The 23,828-nt window shown below is 39.7% G+C and overlaps 1 protein-coding gene across 1 annotated transcript in view; it reads left to right on the forward strand.

The window, feature by feature from the left end:
- The window catches only part of ar (androgen receptor), a 232,944-nt gene extending 212,796 nt beyond the window's left edge, over positions 1 to 20,148 (forward strand). Inside the window, exons 7-8 of the mRNA XM_043705049.1 lie at positions 7,431 to 7,588; positions 18,176 to 20,148. Of these exons, the coding sequence (XP_043560984.1) occupies positions 7,431 to 7,588; positions 18,176 to 18,331 (314 nt within the window). The 3' untranslated portion in view covers positions 18,332 to 20,148. The remainder of the gene's footprint in view (positions 1 to 7,430; positions 7,589 to 18,175) is intronic.
- Positions 20,149 to 23,828: the final 3,680 nt, after the last annotated feature.

The raw sequence follows: 23,828 nt of genomic DNA on the forward strand, positions 1-23,828 counted from the left end.
AGAATGAGATACTAGATTAGAAAGGATCGAGGTTAGTTACGAACAGGTGTTATCAATTCTAGCAGGAGTGAAAGTAGACAAGTTCCCTGGGCCGGATGGAATTTATCCGAGGGTCTCTCGGAAGCTAGGGAGGAGATAGCAGAGCCTTTGGCTTTGATATTTGAGTCGTCATTGTCTACAGGATTAGTACCAGAGGACTGGAGGATTGCAAATGTTGTGCCCTTGTTCAAGAAGGGCAGTAGTGATGACCCAGGTAATTATAAACCAGTGAGCCTTACTTCTGTTGTAGGAAAGGTTTTGGAAAGGATTATAAGAGATAAGATTTATAATCATCTAGCGTGCAACAATTTGATTTCAGATAGTCAAATGGAGTTCAATGCAGCTAAATTTGAGGTGATGCACTTTGGGAAGAATAATAGGAAGGCAGAGTACTGGGTCAATAGTAGTGTGGGTGTGCAGAGGGACCTTGGAGTCCATGTACATAGATCCCTGAAAGTTGCGACCCAGGTTGATAGTGTTGTTAAGAAGGCATACGGTGTGTTAGGTTTCATTCGTCGAGGGATTGAGTTCCGGAGCCGCTAGTGCGACCACATTTGGAATATTGTGTACAGTTCTGGTCGCCATATTTCAGGAAGGATGTGAAGCATTGGAAAAGGTGCAGAAGAGATTTACCAGGATGTGGCCTGGTCTGGAAGGAAGATCTTATGAGGACAAGCTGAGAGACTTGGGTCTGTTCCCATTGGAAAGAAGAAGGCTAAGAGGGGATTTGGTAGAGACATACAAGATGATCAGAGGATTAGATAGGGTAGACAGTGAAAAACTTTTTCCGAGGATGATGACGTCAGCTTGTACAAGGGAGCATAACTACAAATTATGGGGTGATAGATTTAAGGCAGATGTCAGAGGCAGGTTCTTTATGCAAAGAGTGGTAAGGGCGTGGAATGCCCTACCTGCTAATATAGTCAACTCAGCCACATTAGGGAGATTCAGCCACATTAGGGAGATTTAAACAGTCCTTAGATAAGCACATGGATGATGATGGGATAGTGTATGGGGACGAGCTGAGAATAGTTCACAGATCGGCGCAACATTGAGGGCCGAAGGGCCTGTTCTGTGATGTATTGTTCTATGTTCCCCCATCTCCTGCAGCTCCGCGCTGAGGCTGCCTTGCTGATCTTTGAGGGGCCCTATTCTCTTTCTAGCTACCCTTTGTCCTTAATGAATTTGTAAACACCCTTTGGATTCTCCTTAACCCCATTTTCCAAAGCTATCTCATGTCCCCTTTTTGCCCTCCTGATTTCCCTCTTAAGTATACTCCTACTGCCTTTATAATCTTCTGAGGATTCACTCGATCTCTTCTGTCGATACGTGACATGGGCTTCCTTTTTTTCTTAACCAAACCCTCAATTTCTCTAGTCATCCAGCATTCCCTACACCTAACAGCCTTTCCTTTTACCCTAGCAGGAATATGCTGTCTCTGGACTCTCATTATCTAATTTCTAAAAGCGTCCCATTTTCCAACTGTCCCTTTACCTGCAAACATCTGCCCCCAGTCAGCTTTTAAAAGTTCTTGTCTAATAGCGTCAAAATCAACCTTCCTCCAATTTAGAATTTCAACGTTTAGATCTGGTCTATCCTTTTCCATCGCTATTTTAAAACTAATAGAATTATGGTCGCTGGCAGCAAAGTGTCCCCCAATGACACCTCAGACACCTGCCCTGCTTTATTTCCCAAGAGTAGGTCAGGTTTGGCAACTTCTCTAGTCAGTACATCCACATTCTGAATCAGAAAATTTGTTGTACACTTTTAACAAATTCCTCTCCATTAAACCCTTAACACTATGGCAGTCCCAGTCTATGTTTGGAAAGTTAAAATCCCCTACCATAACCACCCTATTATTCTTACAGATAACTGAAATGACCTTACAAATTTGTTTCTCCATTTCCTGCTGACTATTAGGGGTCTGTAATACAATCCCAATAAGGTGATCATCCTTTCTTATTTCTCAGTTACACCCAAATAACTCCCCAGGATGTATTTCCAGAAATATCCTCCTTACGTACAGCTATAACGCTATCCCTTATCAAAAATTCCATTACCCCTCCACTTGCCTCCCTTTCTATCCTTCCTATAGCGTTTGTATCCTGGAACATTAAGCTGCCAGTCCCGTCCATCCCTGAGCCGTGTTTCTGTAATTGCTATGGTATCCCAGTCCGATGTTCCTAACCATGCCCTGAGTTCATCTGCCTTCCCTGTTTGGCCTCTTGCATTGAAATAAATGCAGTTTAATTTATCAGTCCTACCTTGTTCTCTGCTTTGTCCCTGCCTGCTCTGACTGTTTGACTTACTTCTTTTCTCAACTGCACCAGTCTCAGAATGATCTCTTTCCTCACTACCTCCCTGGGTCCCATCCCACTAGCTTACTAGTTTAAATCCTCTTGAGCAGCTCCAGTAAATCTCTATGCCAGTATATTAGTCCCATTCCAATTCAGGTGCAATCTGTCCTTCTTATAGAGATCACTCCTACCCCAGAAGAGAATCCAATGATCCAAAAATGTGAACCCTTGTCCCATGCACCAGCTTCCCAGCCACGCATTCATCTGCTCTATCCTTCTATTCCTCCCCTCACTAGCTTGTAGTACCGGGAGTAATCCAGATACTACTACCTCAAGGATGTCCTTTTTAAATTCCTGCCTAATTTTCTATAACTCCCTACAGAATCTTATCCTTTTCCCTTCCTATGTCGTTGATTCCAATGTGTATAATGACCTCCTGTTGGTCACTCTCCCCACTGAGAATATTCTGCACCCTCTCTGAGACCACCTTCATCCTGGCACCAGGGAGGCAACACACCATTTTTTGCTGCTGGCTGCAGAAACGTCTGTCTGTGCTTCTGACTAGAGAGTTTCCTAACACAGTCGATCACTTGGAACCTGAAGTACCCCTCGTTACATTAGAGCCTGTCTGGATACCAGAAACTTTGCTATTTGTGCTACATTCCCCTGAGAGTCCATCACCCCCTACGTTTTCCAAACAGCATACATGTTTTAAATTATGCTGTTTTGGAAAATGTAGGGGGTGATGCATTCTCAGGGGAATCATCCAGACTCAAAACGTTAAATTAATCTCAATACATGGATGCTGTCCGACTAACTGTGATTTCCAGCATTTTTGTTTTCACTACAGATTCCATCATCTGCAACAATTTGCTCCTGCAGTTGTTATGGTGTTATGAAAGTGATATGAAAGTGTTAGACACCCTGTTCTTGAAGATGGTCAATGCCAGGTGTTTGTGTCGTACAAAGTGACATTTTAATGCAAATTAATGCATTTATCCTGCTGCCATGATGCAAATAAATTGAGTTTAGCCTGTACCTTCAGGTCTATAATGTTTGACCATGGTACAAATTGTGTTTCAGAGGTTACTTAGAGACTAGTTGTAGCTTTTTAGGTAATTTTGCAAACTAATGCAAGTTGTAAATCTGAATCAGGAGAAATCACTAGAAAAATCAAGCCTTTCCATAATAATTAGAACACTCTGGGCTTGATTTTCAGAAAGACATGGGAGCCATTTTAAAATGGTAGGCAGAAGCCTACTCCAGGATTTCTGCCCAGTTCCTAGCATCTCCAATTTTTGCTGGTGCAGAATTAGTGTGCAATTAGTAAGCTCATACCCTTCACTCCTGTTTGGGCTCTCTCATAAAAAGAGTGAATTTGTTTACAAAGGTGAGGAGAAGTGTTGACTTTGCTTGACTGACATGTATATGAGCTTATGATGACTTATTCTTTTCTGTGATCTCTTTTTTTGATACCTCAATGTATATTTGCAGAAGGTTAAGAAGTGTCAGAAGTTTAAAGCTCCTGTACTGATACTTCAATGGTCTGTTTGGCAATTTTTCTGGTATTATTGAAACATTAGTCCTTTCCACTGCCATAGCAAAAGTTTCTCAATTCACCAGCCATTGTTATATCAGGGACATGGATGGAATCCTATATCACTGTCGGGGATATTCCATAGTTTTCTTTCTTATCAGAAAACAGAAGGAGTGGGCTGGTGGCTTTGGGCTAATGGGATTCTTAATGCTGCAAGGAGACATTAATGAAAAACACATGGCTGTAAAGATCCCAGATGTAATTGGGAAGATAGACTAGAAATGCTGCATCAGAATGTGTTTGGGGGGCACAACGCACATATTGATGATGGCCTGCTATCTAAGCAGAAGTCACAATACTCTTCAACCTGAGGGAATCAGCAATTCCAAAAGTCTTTAGACCAGCACAATGACAAAGGATATCTCCATAAATTTTATTCATTATTCCCTATATTATATGACCATTGTGCCTATGTTGTGAACCAGCTACGTTGTGAAGCAAAGGATTGGGAACCTGAAACAACAATTTCACTTCTTGTGGGAGAGTCCTACGATACTTAGAAGTGTAGGAGGTCAAGTTCAAGGTACTCTGCAATGTCCTCCACAGCCTGTCATTACCCAGGAGTCTTTAGCCATCATGCATTGGGAAGAGGAGGCAGAGGAAAATTGAGCAGGAAGAAGGAATTGAGCCGGAAGGGCTACCTATGAACAGAGACTAGCTCTCTGGTCCTTTTAAGTTTTCAATCCTTCATCATTATTGCTCCAAAATTTCTATTTTTTAAGTAATCTGTTACTTTAGCATCATCTTGTCCAAGATCATAAAACTGAAGCCGCCAACAAAAAAATGCTTTCATAACAATTTTGTCCCATAGCACATGCAAAAATACATATAAAATTGGGTTACCCACCCTTCTGCATCCCCTTTGTGGCTGCTGTGCTGTTTCTCCCAGATGCTACGGCACAGCTGGCGACTTTCCTTGGAAAGGAGTTCAGATACCCTTGATGGCTGATTTCAAATACTACTTGTGGGCAGCTGCAGTCTAAGCTTGGTGGCTGAAAGAAAATGGCAAAGGCACTAGTTGAATTGCAGTTGTAGGAACAAAAATGGTGTTGTTGAAGGACAACAGGTTTCTATACCATCGAGCTACTACCACATCCTCTGGGTAACACCTAAACAATTCTAATAATCTGCTGATGGACGGATTACTAAAACTGTTGTGCAGCAATTGAATACTGGAATCTACATCCCTGCTGGCGGTTAGTCTGATCCTGTATGGCAACCACTACATAAGAACTAGGAGCACAAGTTGACAATTGAGGTCCTTAAGCCTACTCTTCCATTTAATACAGTCATGGGTGTCCATATTTCAACATCAACTCCACTTTCCTGCCTGCTTCCATAATGCTTTAACCTATCACTGTTTAAAAATCTATATATCTCCTCCTTAAATGTATTCAGTGCCCTGCGTCAATAGATTCATGACCCTTTGAGAGAAGTAATTTTTCCTCATCTTTGTTTTAGATCCGCCACCTTTTAGCCTAAAGACGTGACCTCATTCTTAATTGACCACAAGGGGAAACATAAACTTTGTCAATTCTCCTTAGTATCATATACACAGTGGGTCTCTTAAGTTCAATCTGTGTTCCCTTTCCTTCAGCTTTTGGTTGGTGCTGAAATGTCACCCACCAGGTCGGTGCTAAATCATAGATGGATCTTCAAGTGATATGGAGTTAGCCACTATGCTCATTATGAATGGATTTGCTTCAAGCTCTGCACAAAACACAATGCCAAATTAGAGCCAAACTCTACCATCCTCCTGAACAAAGGGAACAGGCTTTCTGGAAGCCCTGCCAAAGCACTGAGCATATCTCACTGTGCTTATCTATAGTTTCTCTGTATAGTACTTTTACCTGAGTCTCCTGGGTCATGACTTAGCTGTAACCTCTCCCTTTGGGGAGCTGACACATGAACTCTCCTTTTGTCCTGATCAGGCTGCTGTCCATTTGTACCTGGTGTCTCACTATGGGCAGATCTCAACTCTGTACTATCCTCTGTGATTCACATAGTGCCTGAATTTGACGTTGCGTCTGCATTCCAGATGCAAAGTGTGTGTTTCTTAGAGGCCATATTAGCTGGCCAAACAACAGTTCAGAAGGGGAGGGTCAGTTGAATTAAACAGCATGAGATGGAAACCATCAAAGTCACACCATCTGCAGTTTTCACTTCACTTCAGATCACAGAATGAAGGTGAGGTGGGATTTCAGAAGGGAAATAAGTGATATGAATGTGTTCAGTACCAGGCTCTGGCATTGCTTTGAAGCCTGAACAAAGCTCTATATGATTAAAGTTTCCACTTTTATTTTCTGTACTGTAAACAAATAGGCTTTGTTTGTTTCAGCTGTTCCCATGCCATGGAATACCATTTCTTCCAGAAGTCTTTAGTGCAGTTGTGCCCATCATCCTCCAGTTTTATTCTGTTCCCTCCTGTATGGGACTGTTTTTAAAAAAAAATGTTAGAAGATTGACGAGGGTTCAAGAAGGAAGCATTACCTAGTACCGTAAATGAAAATCTGAAAGCATTTTATAAATATAATAGGGACAAATGAACAATCAGGAAAAGAGTCGGGCTTATTAAGGACCAAAGTGTGGAGCCAGAAGAAATAGCTGAGGCTTTAAATGAGTACTTTGCATCTATTTTCAATAGAGAAAGACAATAGGTCTGGAAGTCAGGGAAGGGGACTGTGTTACATTTGAACAAATTAGGATTTAGAGAGAGAGGAGGTATTAGTGGTTTTAGCAAGGTGAAATTGGTCTCCTCCTAAACCCAGATGAAATGTGTCCAAGGCTGTTGTGGGAAGCCAGGGAGGAAATTTTAGGGGCTCTGACATTAATTTTCAAACTCTCTCTGACCACAGGAGGGATGCCAGAAGACTGGAGGATAGCACATGTAATACCATTATTCAAGAATGTATAAACTGGGAATCTATACACTACTCAGTCTAACAACTGTTATAAGAAACCTATTGGAAAAAGCTCTCAGGGAGTGAATAAATCTCAATTTGTAGAGGCAAGGATTAATCAAGGTAGTCAGCATATATTTGTAAGGGGATGTCATGTCTAACAAGTTTGATTGGATTTTTCAAGGAGGTGACTAGGTGTGTAGATGAGGTTAGTGCAGTTGATGTAGTTTCCTTGGACTTCTGGAAGGCTTTTGTCAAAGTCTTGCATGGCAGTTTGGTTAAGAAGCTAACAGCCAATGAAATTCAAGGCAATTTGGCAAAAATGGATCTAAAGTTGTCTTAATGGCAGGAAGTAGAGTGATTGTTAAAGGGTGTTTATATAACTGGAAGCATATACCCACCAGTGTACAATAGGGTTCAATGCTGAGTTTGTTGTGTGGATTAAAGATTAATAAGTAAGTTGTGCTTGTGATAATATTTCTGAGATATATGATAATCTGGATGTCAATACATTTGATATAAAATTACATATATAAATGCTGCTTTCACATCATGTTGTGAAATTTTATTAACTAAATTTCACTGTGTCATTGCCAGTTCCAGTTGAAGGTCTGAAAAATCAGAAATACTTTGATGAGCTGCGTTTGAACTACATTCAGGAACTAGACAGAGTGATTTCCTTTCAAGGAAAAGATACCGCAAACAATCCACAGCGTTTTTATCAACTAACGAAGCTCTTGGACTCATTGCAGATAGTAAGTTATGGTTCTGTTTATTGATACTTTGTTTAGATCAGACAAAGTCAGTACATGTTGCTAAATAATCTGATGATACTGCTACGGATTTTCCACAAAAACATGGTATCAAGTGAAATAATCTTATTGTTGAGTAGACAAATGTCTCACGTGAAAGTGGATCAAACTCTAGCTTTGACTTCTTCATATGAAGGCTATTGGCAAGCCACTAGAGGTTGCTGCTGCTCCTGTGCTTACTGGAGCACTTTTTTCTCCTCAGTTTCTCTCCCCCTTTGTTATACAGTGGCTACAATGGTAGTAACCTTTGCAATGACTTGACCATTAGTCCTTGTACAACTTGGAAGAACAGCTCCAACTCATGAATGACCAGGTCCCTGACTAATTTCAGTGCAGCTTCCTGATTGACTTACAGCGTATATCCGAATTGTTTGCACAGGACCTGCAAAACTGACCATAGTACGTTCACTGGACTATTAATGATATGGAACCCCTAACCCTGACTGCCTAAGCAGTTGAATGACCATATCCAAGCCCCTGGACTGTGCTCAGACAGTGCCCTTCTTTTATTGTGCCAGTAGTCCCTGACTGTTGGCAGTCCCCTGGTCATGACTGAAGACCAGTCGCTTTATACTTTGGGACATGGTTATTTTGTTGAAGCACATTTTGTGTTTGCCACATAAGTACTTGACACATGCTGCAGGTGTGACATTGATGTAGAATTTACAACAAGAATTTACAACTTGCATATAATTTAAGGTAGATAGGTTCTTGATTAATAAGGTGATCAAGGTTTACAGGGAGAAGGCAGGAGAATGGGATTGAGAAACATATTGGCATCAAGATCAAGTGGCAGAACAGACTCAATTAACTGCATGGCCTAATTCTGCTTTTGTCTTATGGCCTGTGGTTTAATGTATCCATCCCTTGAATGATCACTGTGGTAAATATGACAAACTATTTGATGTGGCGCCAATGGTAAAAGACAAGGCAAAACGGAAGTCGTTTAAGGCTGTAAAGTTCTGAATGTGGCAAAATTGTGCAAAAAAGCAAGGTAGGTATACTGTGAGCATCCAAAGAGGCAAAGTGAGTGAATGAGAGTTAAGAGAGCTAGCAAAGCATCTTGAGGAACACCTGCTCCAAAACAATATTTGGTTACCTGTCCCAGTGCACAAAGTAGCCTGTCAGCAGTATCACAATGCAAGATCTTGATGCTCTCCAAATGCAACATTGAAGTTGCTATCTGTATTCTAAGTGGTTTGGAGTGTGTCTTGATAATCGAGTGAGATTGGTGTGTCTCTGTTGCCAATCTCCACACATGAGATGTGCAGGCAGTTGCTGTCCATGGTGACTAACGTGAGATACTGGGGACTACTGGCCAAGATAGAAGCCCAATGGAATAAGAAGTGAGCTGAAACTGTGAGGTATCACTCTGAATTTCACGTTGAGAATTATCACCACATAATTCATCTTCATTGCATGGGAAAATGGAAAATTGCATATAAATGAGATTAGGTACTAATGAAATGTAAGTGCATGCAAATAGCCCTCTCTCTGCCCACAAGCAAGATTCCTACCTCACTGTTCAAACTTTGGGTGTTTTTTTTACCTTGAAAATCTCATTTTTCTGATCTTTCCACATTATCCCAACTGACTGACCTTTACCCACATTTTTCAACAGCCGATAAAATCAAACCCTATATTTTAAAAATGCAGGTGCAGTAGGCAGTAAAGAAGGCAAATGGTATGTTGGCCTTCGGAGCAAGAGGATTTGAATAAAGAGCAGGGATGTCTTGCTGCAAGTGTACTGAGCCTTGGTGAGACCACATCCAGAACCTTGTACAGAATTTTGGTGTTACAGAGTCAGAGTCATAGAGATATATAGCACGGAAACAGACCCTTCGGTCCAACTCATCCATACTGCTCAGATATCCCAACCTAACCCAGTTCCACAAGCCAGCACCCAGCCCACATTCCTCCAAACCCTTCCTATTCATATATCCATCCAGATGCCTTTTAAGTTTTGCAGTTGTACTAGCCTCCACCACTTCCTCTGGCAGCTCATTCTGTACACGCACTGCCCTCTGCATGAAAAAGTTGCCTTTTTGGTCTCTTTTATATCTTTCCCCTCTCACCCTAAACCTATGCCCTCTAATTCTGGATGCCCACACCCCAGGGAAAAGACTGCCTATTTATCCTGTCCATGCCTTTCAACCTCTATAAGATCACCTCTCAGCCTCTGATGCTTCAGGGAACACAGCTCTAGCCTATTCAGCCTCTCCCTTTCGCTCAAATCCTCTAACCCCGGCAACATCCTTGCAAATCTTTTCTGAACCCTTTCACATTTCACAACTTCCTTCCAACAGGAAGGAGACCAGAATTGCATGCAATATTCCAACATTGGCCTAACCAATGTCCTGTACAGTCACAGCATGACCTCCCAACTCCTGTACTTAATACTCTGACCAGTAAAGGAAAGCATATCAAACACGTATCCTATCTACCTGCGACTCTACTTTCAAGGAGCTATGAACCTGCACTCCAAGGTTTCTTTATTCAGCAACACTCCCGAGGACCTTACCATTAATTGTGTAAGTCTTGCTAAGATTTGCTTTCCCAAAATGCAGCATCTTGCATTTATCTAACTTAAACTCCATCTGTCACTCTTCAGCCCATTGGCCCATCTGATCAAGATCCCATTGTAATCTGAGGTAACTTTCTTCGCTGTCCACTACACCTCCAATATGCAAACTTACTAACTATACCTCTTATGCTCACATCCAAATCATTTATATAAATGACAAAAAGTAGTAGACTCAGCACCGATCCTTGTGGCACTCTACTGGTCACAGGCCTCCTGTCTGAAAAAAACCCCTCCACCACCACCCTGTCTTTTAGCCAGTTCTGAATCCAAATGGCTAGTTCTCCCTGTGTTCCATAAGATCTAACCTTGCCAACCAATCTACCATGGGGAACCTTGTCAAACGCCTTATTAAAGTTCATATAGATTACATCTGCCACTCTGCCCTCATCAATCCTCTTTGTTACTTCTTCAAAAAACTCGATCAAGTTCATGAGACATGGTTTCCCACACACAAAGACATGTTGACTATCCCTAATCAGTCCTTGCCTTTCCAAATACATGACCATGCTGTCCCTCAGGATTCCTTTCAACAACTTGCCTACCACCAAGGTCAGGGTCTCTGGTCTATAGCCAGCATTTAGTCTTCCAGCACCGCACCTGTGAGTATCGATGATACAAATATCTCTGTAAGGAGCCCAGTTATCACTTCTCTAGCTTCCCACAGAGTTCTAGAGTACACCTGATCAGGTCCCAGGGATTTATCCACTTTAATGCATTTCACGACATCCAGCACTTCCTCCTCTGTAATATGGACATTTTTCAAGATGTCACCATCTCCATGTCCTTCTCCATAGTAAACACTGATCCAAAATGCTCGTTTAGTATTCTCTCCCATCTCCTGCGGCTCCACGCAAAGGCTGTCTTGCTGATCTTTGAGGGGCCCTATTCTATCCCCAGTTACCACTTTGTCCTTAATGTATTTGTAAAAACCCTTTGAATTCTCCTTAACCCTATTTGCCAAAGCTATCTCATGTCCCCTTTTTGCCCTCCTGATTTCCCTCTTATCTGAGGAAGGATATTTTTAGCATATAGGGAGTGCATTAAAGGTTTATCTGACTGATAGCAGGATTAATGTATGACTGATGTATCATTGCAAGAACGATATTGCTAATGGTGGGGACCTGGGACATTGTAAGGATATAGGGTAAACTATTTATGATTGCAATGAGAAATTCTTCATCCAGAGAATGGTGAGCCTGTGTAATGGAGTTTCACAGAAAGCAGTTGAGGCCAAAACATTGTATGATTTAAGAAGAAATCGGATATTGCATTTTGGACTAAAGGAATCAAGGATACTGGGGGAAAAGTAGGGAGCAAACTGTTGAGTTGGGTATGATCAGCTTTGATCGTAACAATTGGTGGAGCAGACTTGAAGGGCTGAATGGTATATTCCTGGCTTTATTTTTATGTTCCTATATTTATTGAATGAGAAGAGGTGAATCTCTTAATGTAGCAAGTAGTTAAGTGGATTATTGGAGTTAATTGATTGGATAAATATAAAAGGGAAACAGAAGCCCACTCCTCACAGTCTAAGACACCTCATTTGTATGCCATCTGTGTCCTTTTGTTTGGTGTAGAGGTCATTTTATAGGCTGCTGCTGTACATCATCCACTTCTAATCCATCATCCCCTGCCCAGACATGCCATGACATTCTGCTTCATTGCGTTTTTTTGTTTGTAAAGGGCTCCAAAGGCAAGAGTCCTCCTAATTTCTTTCAGGGAACTGTGGTGGAGAGGTGGAGCAGTCCTGTGCAATCATAGATTAAGGTGGTTGATGGGCTCCTAGCATTTTGCAGTTCAGTAGATTCCATGGAGCATGTATATATTGGTTGTGGGTGGTTACACACCTTTTTTAGTTTTTTGAGAAACTTTTTGTAGTTCTTTTGGTTGTACTTCAGCCCCACACGTGATCTTTGGTCACCCAATGTGGAGGGTGGGAATGGGAAAGTCAGAGGACCTCCTCATGGGTCTGCTCCTGGCCTGGTCGAAGTAGCCGTCAACGGTACCAAGCAGTGGAAGAAGTCATTGTTCCCAATTGCCTGCCCCTCTTGCAGGGCTACATTCAAACTCAGATATCCTTGAAGAGGGGGCATGTAGTGGCCATCAATACTTTCGATGCCTTTAGAGAGAGGTAGGTACTGCAGGGGTGAAGTGCCTTATTTCACCCTCCAATATCATTTTGATTTAATCCTCTCCCTACTTTCCTTCACTTGCTTTGTTATTCAATTGTTCTTAACAGGCTTTACATGTAAAATGGAAACATGGGTGATTTAGTTGTGGTGGGTAAGCGTGAAGAGTAACACAGGGAATTTGATAGGTGGAAAGAAAACTGTTCAGTTGTGCTTGAAAGCATTTCTGGATTTAAAAAAAAACAACAGTTGGGACTGATGAGGGGAAGAAGCTGGAAGACTGAGTATTTAATAAAGGCTTCTTTGATTTACGTTTCAACAACTGGATGGGATCCAAATTGACACTGATGAGCTTCCAAATTGTCAATATATATAACACGAATTCAACAATATTATCTGTAAACGTAGTTTGGTATATGAGGGTGCAGGTAATTATTTAAGAATAAAATTAGATGCATGAAAGTAATTTCAGAAGATTCATTTAATTTTTAAGGTTTGATGAGCTAATATATTTTGATACAAAACCAATTGAAAATAGAATTTACAAAAAGAATATTGTGGAATATTACTAGTTGGCATAAACATTAGAGAGTTTGTTCCACACCTTTTATTTGGATCTCCAGAGAATAGCTTGTAGTGGTAGTAGATTCTTGGAAATAATCACTTGTGGAAAAGGATATGGAAGATATAGAATGTAAGGAAACAGATGGTGACATCTTGAAAATTGTCCATTTTACACACGAGGAAGTGCTGGGTATCTTGAAACGCATAAAAGTGGATAAATCCCCAGGACCTGATCAGGTCTTCCCTTAGAACTCTGTGGGAAGATAGGGAGATGATTGCTGGGCCTGTTTCTGAGATATTTGTATCATTGATAGTCACAGGTGAGATGCCGGAAGACTGGAGATTGGCTAACGTGGTGCCAGTGTTTAATAAAGGTGATAAGGACAAGCCACGGAACTATAGACCAGTGAGCCTGATGTCAGTGATGGCCAAGTTGTTGGACAGAATCCTGAAGGACAGGATGTACATGTATTTGGAAAGGCAAGGACTGATTAGGGATAGTCAACATGGCTTTGTGCGTGGGAAATCATGTCTCACAAACTTGTTTGAGTTTTCTGAAGAAGTAACAAAGAGGATTGATGAGGCCTGCGCGGTAGACCTGATCTATATGGACTTCAGTAAGGCATTCGACAAGGTTCCCCATGGGAGACTGGTTGGCAATGTTAGACTTCATGGAATACAGAACTAGCCATTTGGATACAGAACTGGCTCAAAAGTAAAAGACAGAGGGTTGTTTTTCAGACTAGAGGCCTGTGACCAGTAGAATACCACAAGAATCGGTGCTGGGTCCACTACTTTTTATCATTTATATAAATGATTTGGATGTGAGCATAAGAGGTATAGAACAGAGAAAATTTACAGTCCAGTAACAGGCCCTTCGGCTCTCCAAGCCTGAGCCGACCCAAATGTACTGTCTAAACATGTTGGTCAATTCCTAAGCATCTGTATCCCTCTGCTCCCCACCTACTCATGCATCTGTCCAGACGCATCTTAAATGAATCTACCATGCCTGCCTCTACCACCTCTGCTGGCAACGTGTTCCAGATGCCCACCACCCTGTTGTGTGAAGTACTTGTCGCGTGTATCTCCCTTCAACCTTCCACCTCTCACCTTGGATAGTATAGTAAGATTGCAGATGACACCAAAATTGGAGGTGTAGTGGACAGTGAAGAAAGTTACCTCAGATTACAATAGGATCTTGATCAGATGAGCCAATGGGCTGAGAAGTGGCAGATGGAATTTAATTTAGATAAATGTGAGGTGCTGCACTTTGGAAAAGCGTAACTTAGCAGAACTTATACACTTAATGATAAGGTCCTAGTGAGTGTTGCTGAACAAAGAGACCTTAGAGTGCAGGTTCATAGCTCCTTGAAAGTGGAGTTGCAAGTAGATAGGATAGTGAAGAAAGCGTTTGGTATGCCTTCCTTTATTGTGAATTGGGAGGTCATGTTGCGGCTGTACAGGGCATTGGTTAGGCCACTGTTGGAATATTGAGTGCAATTCTGGTCTCCTCCCTATTGGAAGGAAGTTGTGAAATGTGAAAGGGTTCAGAAAAGATTTGCAAGGATCTTGCCAGGGTTGGAAGATTTGAGCTAAGGGATAGGTTGAATAGACTAGGGCTGTTTTCCCTGAAGCGTTGGAGGCTTTCAAAATCATGAGGGGCATGGATAGGATAAATAGACAAAGTTTTTTCCTTGGGGCATGGGAGTCCAGAACTAGATGGCATAGGTTTAGGGTGAGAGGGGAAAGATATAAAAGAGACCTAAGGGACAACGTTTTCATGCAGAGGGTGTTATGTGTATGGATGGAGCTGTCAGAGGAAGTGGTGGCGGCTAGTACAATTGCACCATTTTAAAGGCATCTGGATGGGTATGTGAATAGGAAAGTTTTGGAGGGATATGGGCCGGGTGCAGGCTGGTCAAATGAGATTGAGTTGGGATATCTGGTTGGCATGGACAAGTTGGACTGAAGGGTCTGTTTCCATGCTGTACTGTGTTATATAAATCTCTGTTACTCTTTGACTATTTTTAGTATACAAACAGAAACCGCTTGAATCACTCAAGCCTAGCAGTATCTTGTGGGGAGAAGAACAGAGGTAATGTTCTGAGTCCATTTGACTCTTCCTCACTTTCCTTGATGCCAGTTTGGATGTCAGCCAGTTCATGGGACTCAAGTTGGACTCTCAGGTTCAACTCTGTTTCTCTCTCCACAGAGGCTGCCAGAGCTCCTTCGTTTCTCCTGCATTTTTGTTATTTTTTTAATTTCAGATGTCCAATGTCTGTAGTACTTTGTTTTTATTTCACTGTTGTACATATTCAATTTATCAACTAAGCAACTGACAAATTATGTATTTATCATTCTCATTAATTAGCTGTTTGGAAGTGCTCAACTTGACTATTGCTGAAAAGCTAGACATATTTTGTCAAATCTTTTCACCTTCGGCTCATCAGGACAATTCACTTGAATACCACTTTTTGGGAAAAACCAGCATTTATGATGGATAAGATGAGAGTGATGATTTGTTGGCAAGGGAGCTCTGATTGGTCGAGAAATTCCCATTAAGAATTTACCATTTAAGGTGATTGGCAGTTAGTTGCCTGGGCATTGTGAGACCAACAGATAGGTTCAGGCATTGTCCTGAAAAATGAACTGTGAACGGCTGCCACCTATTTTGTTGAATAAAAAGTTCTACCAAAATGTGTTTTTTTCAACAATTCTTAGCCAGTAGTAATGAGACTGAAATAGCTGCACTGAGGCTGGTATCCTGTCAGCAAGTCTCCCTTTATTTACATGTGCACAGTACACTACTGTGGCTAGCCAGCTTGGCGTCACTGCCTGAACTGAGGAGATTCTGAATCTCCTGTTTATATTTTTTTCTTTTTTTAAAATTTCTCTTTTTCTTTTTTTTCCCCACACTACCGCCTAATCGCGGTAGTGCTTATTTTTTCCTCAGCAGCCATGGATCTCCTGTTTATTTTTTTAAAATTTTTTTTATTTTCTATCAAACTCCTCTGTTAATTATTTCTATTAACCCCCACACTACCGCCTAATCGCGGTAGTACTTATTTTTTCCTCAGCACCCATGGATCTCCTGTTTATTTTTTTTTCTTTTTTTAATTTTCTATCAAACTCCTCTGTTAATTATTTCTATTAACCCCCACACTACCGCCTAACCGCGGTAGTGCTTATTTTTTCCCCAGCACCCATGGATCTCCTGTTTATTTTTTTCTTTTTTTTTGTTTTTTTCTGTGTTTTTTTTACCCCCACACTACCATCTAAGTGCAGTAGTGCTTATTTTTTCCCCAGCACCCATGGTGTGTGTGTGCAGGTGTGAGACACAGTGAAAGACACAAAGTGCACAAATCTTTATTCACATTCCACCACCAGGAAGATAGGAAAACACCCGGGTGGCCAGTGAACTCTCCTGTTTCTCTTCTTTTTTTCAGGTGTGAGACACAGTGAAAGACACAAAGTGCACCAATCTTTATTCAAATTCCACCACCAGGAAGATAGGAAAACACCCGGGTGGCCAGTGACAAACACTGTCCTTCACATCAAAGGGCAGTGCTGTGTGATCAAAACGGTGAAGGGGAGGGTAGAGACTAAATCAAAATAGAGTTGGAGGGAGAAATGATGCACTCCATTCCCTGCGGATCTCCTGTTTATTTTTTTTTCTCTTTTTTTTAATTTTTTAAATTTAACCCCCACACTACCACCTAAGTGCGGTAGTGCTTATTTTATCCCCAGCACACATGGTGTGTGTGCGCAGGTGTGAGACACAGTGAAAGACACAAAGTGCACGAATCTTTATTCAATTTCCACCACCAGGAAGATAGGAAAACACCCGGGTGGCCAGTGACAAACACTGCCCTTCACATCAACGGACAGTGCTGTGTGATCAAAACGGTGAAGGGGAGGGTAGGGACTAAATCAAAATAGAGTTGGAGGGAGAAATGATGCACTCCATTCCCTGCGGATCTCCTGTTTATATTGGTCAGCCAGGACTTCCTGATTGGTCTAGGTTGCCGACCCCATTCACGGATCTCAGTCAACGAGATCCACCTGGTTCCAGTCAGAACAGAGGCATAGCTTAATGAAGTACTAAAAAAAAGTGCTGTTCGGGTGCAAACACAGTGCATCAATTTTCAAATTTACTCAATGTGGTATAATGCAGGGATCCTGAGAAGAAGCCATTTGTCCACAGAAGGAACTGAACAACTGGAGGGTCAGTCAACTAGGTTACTCTCCCACACCTCTCATTGATAAACCTCAAAGTGGTATTAGGAAAGATCTGATAGCAAACTTCCTCTCAGCTATTTTGGTCTTCCACTGTCATGATACAAACATTAGGCAAAAATTGAGTTATTTGAGTGATCTTCAGCTATACTTATTTTGCATGTCTAACTTTTAGTAGGATAATGAGTTGACACAGTTCTGCTTGAGTAATTGGGAATAAATTTTGCATACATTTGCTGAAACTCAATGTATCAATTTTGTTACAAAATATGCTATAGTCAGAAATATTAAATTAATTATAAACCATACACTTTAATTATGTGAGCAGCACAGTGGCTCAGTGGTTAGCACTGTTGCCTCACAGCGCCAGGGACCTGGGTTCAATTCCAGCCTCAGGTGACTGTGCAGAGTTTGCACGTTCTCCCCGTGTCTGCTCTGGTTTCCTCTCACAGTCCAAAGATGTGCAGGTTAGGTGAATTGACCATAGTGTTCAGGGATGTGTAGGCTAGGTGTATTAGTCAGGGGAAATGTAAAGAAATAGGACAGGGGAATGGGTTTCGGTGGGATACTCTTTGGAGGGTTGGTGTAGACTTGTTGGGCCAAATGGCCTGTATCCACACTGTAGGGATTCTAATTGCAAATTGTTGTGAGCGTAACGCAATTGATTTTGTTGCAGTTATCAATTTATTCGAGTAATAAATTAATCTTACTGCAGCATTATTTTCAAATTGAAATGTTCAGATGCCCATGTCAAAAAATTATTTTAAGACATCTGCTGTCCAGATATTAATAGTCAGAAAGAGATAACAGGATCTGGATTGATATGTTAATCACAGAATTCACAATTGTGGGATTAAAAGCATAGTTTGTTACAAATTGTAAAATGACTAATTTTGCTGGAATGTTATTATTCAAATATGCAATATGAATTATAATTATTAGAATAATATAACGGAAACAAAAATCTTATTGCTAATATTTGATTTGTTTACCAATTTTTTCCTATATTTTTAACAGACAGTGAGGAAACTCCATCAGTTTACATTCGATCTATTTGTTCAGTCTCAGACTCTGAGCGTCCAGTTCCCTGAAATGATGGCAGAGATAATCTCTGCCCAGGTACCAAAGATCCTCGCTGGTATGGCCAAACCGATTCTTTTTCATGAACAGTGACGTTCATTGCTTACATATGTTATACTGCCTGTAACTGTACTACCTAGAGTTTATCTTGTTTTCAAATTCATCAGTTCAGTCAAATGCTATATGTGTTCTGATAAAGAAATGAAAGAAGTTGTACAAAATCTACCTTTATTTCCTGTGGTCAGTTGACCACCCAGTTACAGAGTTGGTCATGTTATACAACCAATCTGAGGTAGGCAAGTTGTAATCTTATTGACTCGTTATTATGTTGGACCACACAAATTACTGGTTGATACCTTGGTTACATTTAGTAAGAATCAGCTGCATTCACCTCTTTATTGGTCTTTCGGAGTAGTTCCATTTACTGATTTTTACTTAAAGCTACCTACATTATTTTTATTATTTTGAAACTACCTGTTTTCATTTTATATCCTTAAAACATATCAGATATCAATTTTGCCTGGTGTTAACTATTGCCTCATATCATGTTTCATTGCATTTATACAAAAAATGTTAAGAAGCAAAATCTGATGTAAATTGCATTTACTTTTAAAATTTGCACTAAAATATTTCCTTTCCTGAATGCCAGAAAAGAAGTATCTGTTATGGTAGGATTGTAGGATGGTTCCAGAATTATTAAATTAATTTTTCTTATTTGCCAAAATTCATTTTAATGTTAAAAAACATTCATTCAAAAGCATAGAATCAGAAAATGTATAAGTTTGGATCCGACTATTTCATATTGCATTTTTAAAGAATGCTCAAGTACTATGCTGTTTTGTGCAAACTTTGGTATCTGGTGTTCGTGCTTAATTGATGGATTTGAGTGTTTGCTTTTTCAACGTAACAAACAGCAGAATCCCACATTTTATATCTACCAAAGCTTTTTTAAAAATTTAAATGAGGTTTCTGTAATACACTTCTATTTAAATAATCCATACAGTACAGCACAGTACTGACTGCATACTTGATTATTTAACCTGAATTTTTGTGTGCCAAAATTAATTTTATTCAGACCACACTGAGAAGGAAAAGTTAGTGAGTGAAACATTTTGCCTTTAAATAATGCAGGTAAAATCGACCTCGCAATAAAAGGGACACATTATTGAATTCCTTTTGTTACTTAAAAATTGCAAGCATTTTCTTTGGTACGTTATTTTCTTGGCAACAGGAAATTTAATTTTAAATCATCAATTTGTTAATCGTGTGCAAAGGCATTACAAAACCACTTCCAAACACATCGTAAATATATTTATCTGTATGATACCATTATATTTGCACCGTATTTGGCTTACTGAAAACCATTTAAGTTATTGTTGCTTTTTCTGAAAAAAATGATGTATGAATGTAGGCCATTTGGTAAAATTATCTGGCATTCACAGAAAAAGGCATTGATGCCAGTGGAACTTTCAAAAATAATTACAACAGTCCTTTTTTTTATTTTAAGATATGTGCATGTTATTAAGCATTTAGTGTCTGCAAAAAAGAAAAAGGTGTAAATTTCTAAACTTCAATAGACAGTAAAAATATAGAGACAATGCATTTTTCCATTTGCAGTACTTTCAAAACTAAATGTCTTGTGTAAAAATGTTACTGTAGGGCTAAAAAAGTTAAGCATTTTTTTCTTCTGTGCACAGCACCAGTATACTGCATACCTTGTTTGGACTTCTTTCTGAATTAAAATTTCTTATTTTCAGTGCAGCCAAAAGGCAGGCGAAAACTAGGTGTACAATTCTACAAGCAAATTCTTTAACAAAAAATTGTATTTTTGGAGGGGGGTGTGGGAAAGAAAGAGGAATGCACTTGTTATTATTTTTAAGCAAATTAAAAGAACTTTTATTTTAAAATGACTTAGTTGTTGCTTTTCTTTTGGTATGCAGGATTGAAGTTGGCCTGTCTTTAGAGTAGGCTATATTTTTGTTGTTGTGTTTGGTTGCAATATATTTTATAAATGTCTTGATTTAGTTCCTTGGTCACTAAATCTGTGACTCCTAGTTACATGGAAGGCAGTAGGAGCAAAAAAAGGTCCTTTTTTGTTTTCTTCCCAAAAACCTAAATAGAGATTTTGTTGTCCCAGAAAATAAATAGAAACTTTGAGAGCTATGGAATGGACCAGTGTACTTTGTCCACGATTTACAAATAAATACTTAATGTTTACTCAACTTATATTCCGATATCTAAATTCTTTGGCTCATAACACTACTTTCCTTCCAAACTCAGCTATTATAATGGCAGTTTATGCTGTGCATCAGGAAGAAATAAATATAATGAATCACTTTTCATTTGAAACAACCCTTTTTTTCATTGGCCTTTTCAGGCTGTGAAAGTGATTTGCAAAATTTGTTTGAAAATATCTGGGATGTCCCAAAAGACAGTCATTCAAAATGCTCAAGATTGGAAGGTGCTAACATTTCAAAAATGGGGTAAGGATCAGTTAGAATGAATAGGTTATATTTTGTAAATGTACTCGTCTTTATTAACCATGGTGAAATGTTAATAGAGCTTTAATTATCATGTGTATAATTGATACTGGAAACACTACTATGGCAAGCAAAAGGTATTTTTTATCCAATCATCCCTATTAAGCAGATAGTACATAATGTATAGGAATTATAAAGATGCCTACCACTATGTTCCCCTCAGACAGCTATTCTTGTTGTGAATTAACATGTATGCTGTTGTCCTTTGATTTTCACATTTACAAACATTTTTTTGGAAGATTACCTCTGATGTCCTAACAAATAATTATCACAAATTTGTAGGTGCCATCGCAAGTGCCTCTACAAATTTGTGAAAACAAATTGACACGCAAAGGAAAATGTATCTTCATATGTTAAAATGCTGTCAGGTATTGATTGAACATGATACTTAAATTACTTTTAATTGGAATATTGTTATTAAGAGCTGGTGTTTCTGGTAAGGCATAGTGATATTCTTCTTCCCATATTTTCAATGTTTATTTCATGCTTCACATTACCAGTCACTGAATATATAAAGTCTACAAATGTTCTAATCAGGACACAACTTTGATTCCTTTGTAATGTTTTAAAGTGGAGGTTGACTCCACTCTGATAACTAAAACTGAAATACCCAGAGAGGCTCATCTCGACTCATAATCTGTTAAATGAAGTGTGACATGTGGTATAATCTACGTCTCACCTTCCCTCCCCAAAACTGTTATAAAGGAGTTGTGAAATGAAAAGAAATCCTTTCACTCACTCTATAACCATCTCACTCCAACAGTGCTGAAAATGAGTTGCTGGAAAAGTGCAGCAGGTCAGGCAGCATCCAAGGAGCAGGAGAATCGACTTTTCGGGCATGAGCCCTTCTTCAGGAAGAAGGACTCATGCCCGAAACGTCTATTCTCCTGCTCCTTGGATGCTGCCTGACCTGCGTTTTTCCAGCAACACATTTTCAGCTCTGATCTCCAGCATCTGCAGTCCACACTTTCTCCTCACTCCAACAGTGAACAAATTAATAGAACTACTAAGAAACTAAGCAATTCCCCTCTCATGACTAACTGTTCCCGAATAAAATAAAATTCTAATGTTATGCTGTTCTAATAAATACAAGTCCCACTTATATAACAAAACAATAGAATTTAGTCTGTCAAAATTACAGCCAGATTATGTCTTTCTGTGTCTTCTCCATTGATCCTCTTTCAGGAAAGCCGCCTCCATCAAATTCTTGCATCAGGACCACCTCTGTCTGCTGAATTCTGGTGTCAGGAATATTAGTTAAGAGTGCTGCTGTACCTTCAGGCAGGTGGTATTTATTCTGAGAGCTCAAAAAGCTACTCTCTTCAGATGGCAGTGTGTTCAAATGCCCTCTTCTTTTATACCTTGGCCTATTAATTTCTTTATAATTGGATTGGTTCTAGGTTGTCAAACCTATCAGATTTAAATTTAATTTGTTCCTAGTCTCCAAGTGCATGGTTTAAATTAATTGGCTAAGTTTAAAAATCTGTTGTCTTGGTAAAAATGCTGTTTTGCCTGCTAACAGTATAACATTTTGATACAATTGTTTCAATTCAAGCATAGAAACGCATCATCCTTTAGAGGGACCACACACTTTTCACCCTATTATTTTGCAAACATCAAATTCTAATATTTTGTCTTCCAATCCACAAATACTCTACCCAACTTCGCAAAACATCCCCTTCAGAAAAAGATGAACCATAGTGATGAAAAGATGGCTTCATTTTTTTACTTTAAATCTTAACGGCATTATTACTAGAGCCATAGGTCATTAATCTCAAGTTACACATTTCATTGTAATTCTATAAACATATGAATCATTGAACATTACCGTTTCTATCTTATATACACATTTTTTCTTTTAAACCCACAATAACACATCTGTAATAACATTTTCATGACCCACAATGTATAAATTAAATGTTTGTAACATAAGACTCCAATGAAATAGTCTGGTGTTCTTGTCATAAGAATGTCACTTCCGCCTTCGCGAATTCTGTTTAGATTAAATTTGTGACCAACTTTGCCTTTCATTGTCTCACAAAAACTCTGCTTGATGTGCCATGTGATCTGTCCATGAATAGCTGAAGATCACTAAGTCACCTATATCGATGACCCAGTTAGTTAATTCTGCCACAACTGTGTTCATAACTCTTTGACATGTGGCTTGTGTGTTCTTCATTCCAAAGGGCAGAACTTTAAACTGATATAGCCTATTTGGGGTTACAAAAGCAGAAACCTCCTTTGGTCTCTCAGACAAAGGTACTTGCCAGTAACCATGAAGCAGCTCCAACTTTGTCATATAAGTGGCTTGTCCAACTTTTTTCTATACATCCTCCAGCCTTAGAATGAGGTATGATTCTGATTTAGTTATAGCATTGTCCTTCCGATAATCTACACAGAATCAGTGAGTACCATCATGTTTGGGAATGAACATGACCGGCGAACTCCATGCACTTTGACTTGGCTCGATGATGTCTTCTTGGAGCCATCACTCCCACTTTCGTCTTTACCTGTGCGGCTTTGAGCGGATTAAGCCTGTCAGGGTGTTTCTTTATTGAAACAGCACTCCCTATATCAACTTCATGTACTATGGTATTAGTCCTCTCCATTCTATTTCTACATATGTCCCCATAGTACTGCAATAAGTCTTTCGATTTAGTTCTCTATTGCTGGGACAGACAGCTTACTATCCTATCCCATTCCTTGGCAACTTCCTTATTAGTCAATTTATACTTAGGTACATCAAAATCCAAATCTTCTGGATTTGATTCCTCAGTCTGAGTGGCAGTAATTAATATCTGGTTCTCCGATTCTCTTTCTGTAACATAATACTGTTTCAATACTGAGTCTTTCTCACCTCTAGATGACCTCCTACAGGTAAATCGTGTGCTATCTGCCTGTATGTATGCTACTGGCACATAATCTGATGAATTTTCCCTCATTTCTCCTCTGCACTAATCTGCCAAGGTCTCCATTTCCATCTAAAGATTTTGTATTTAAACTAATAACATTCTGGAATACATTCTGATTTATTTTTCCAGTAGGCTTTA

The sequence above is a fragment of the Chiloscyllium plagiosum genome, chromosome 15 (assembly GCF_004010195.1).
Source record: "Chiloscyllium plagiosum isolate BGI_BamShark_2017 chromosome 15, ASM401019v2, whole genome shotgun sequence".
In the NCBI taxonomy this organism is placed as follows: Eukaryota; Metazoa; Chordata; class Chondrichthyes; order Orectolobiformes; family Hemiscylliidae; genus Chiloscyllium; species Chiloscyllium plagiosum.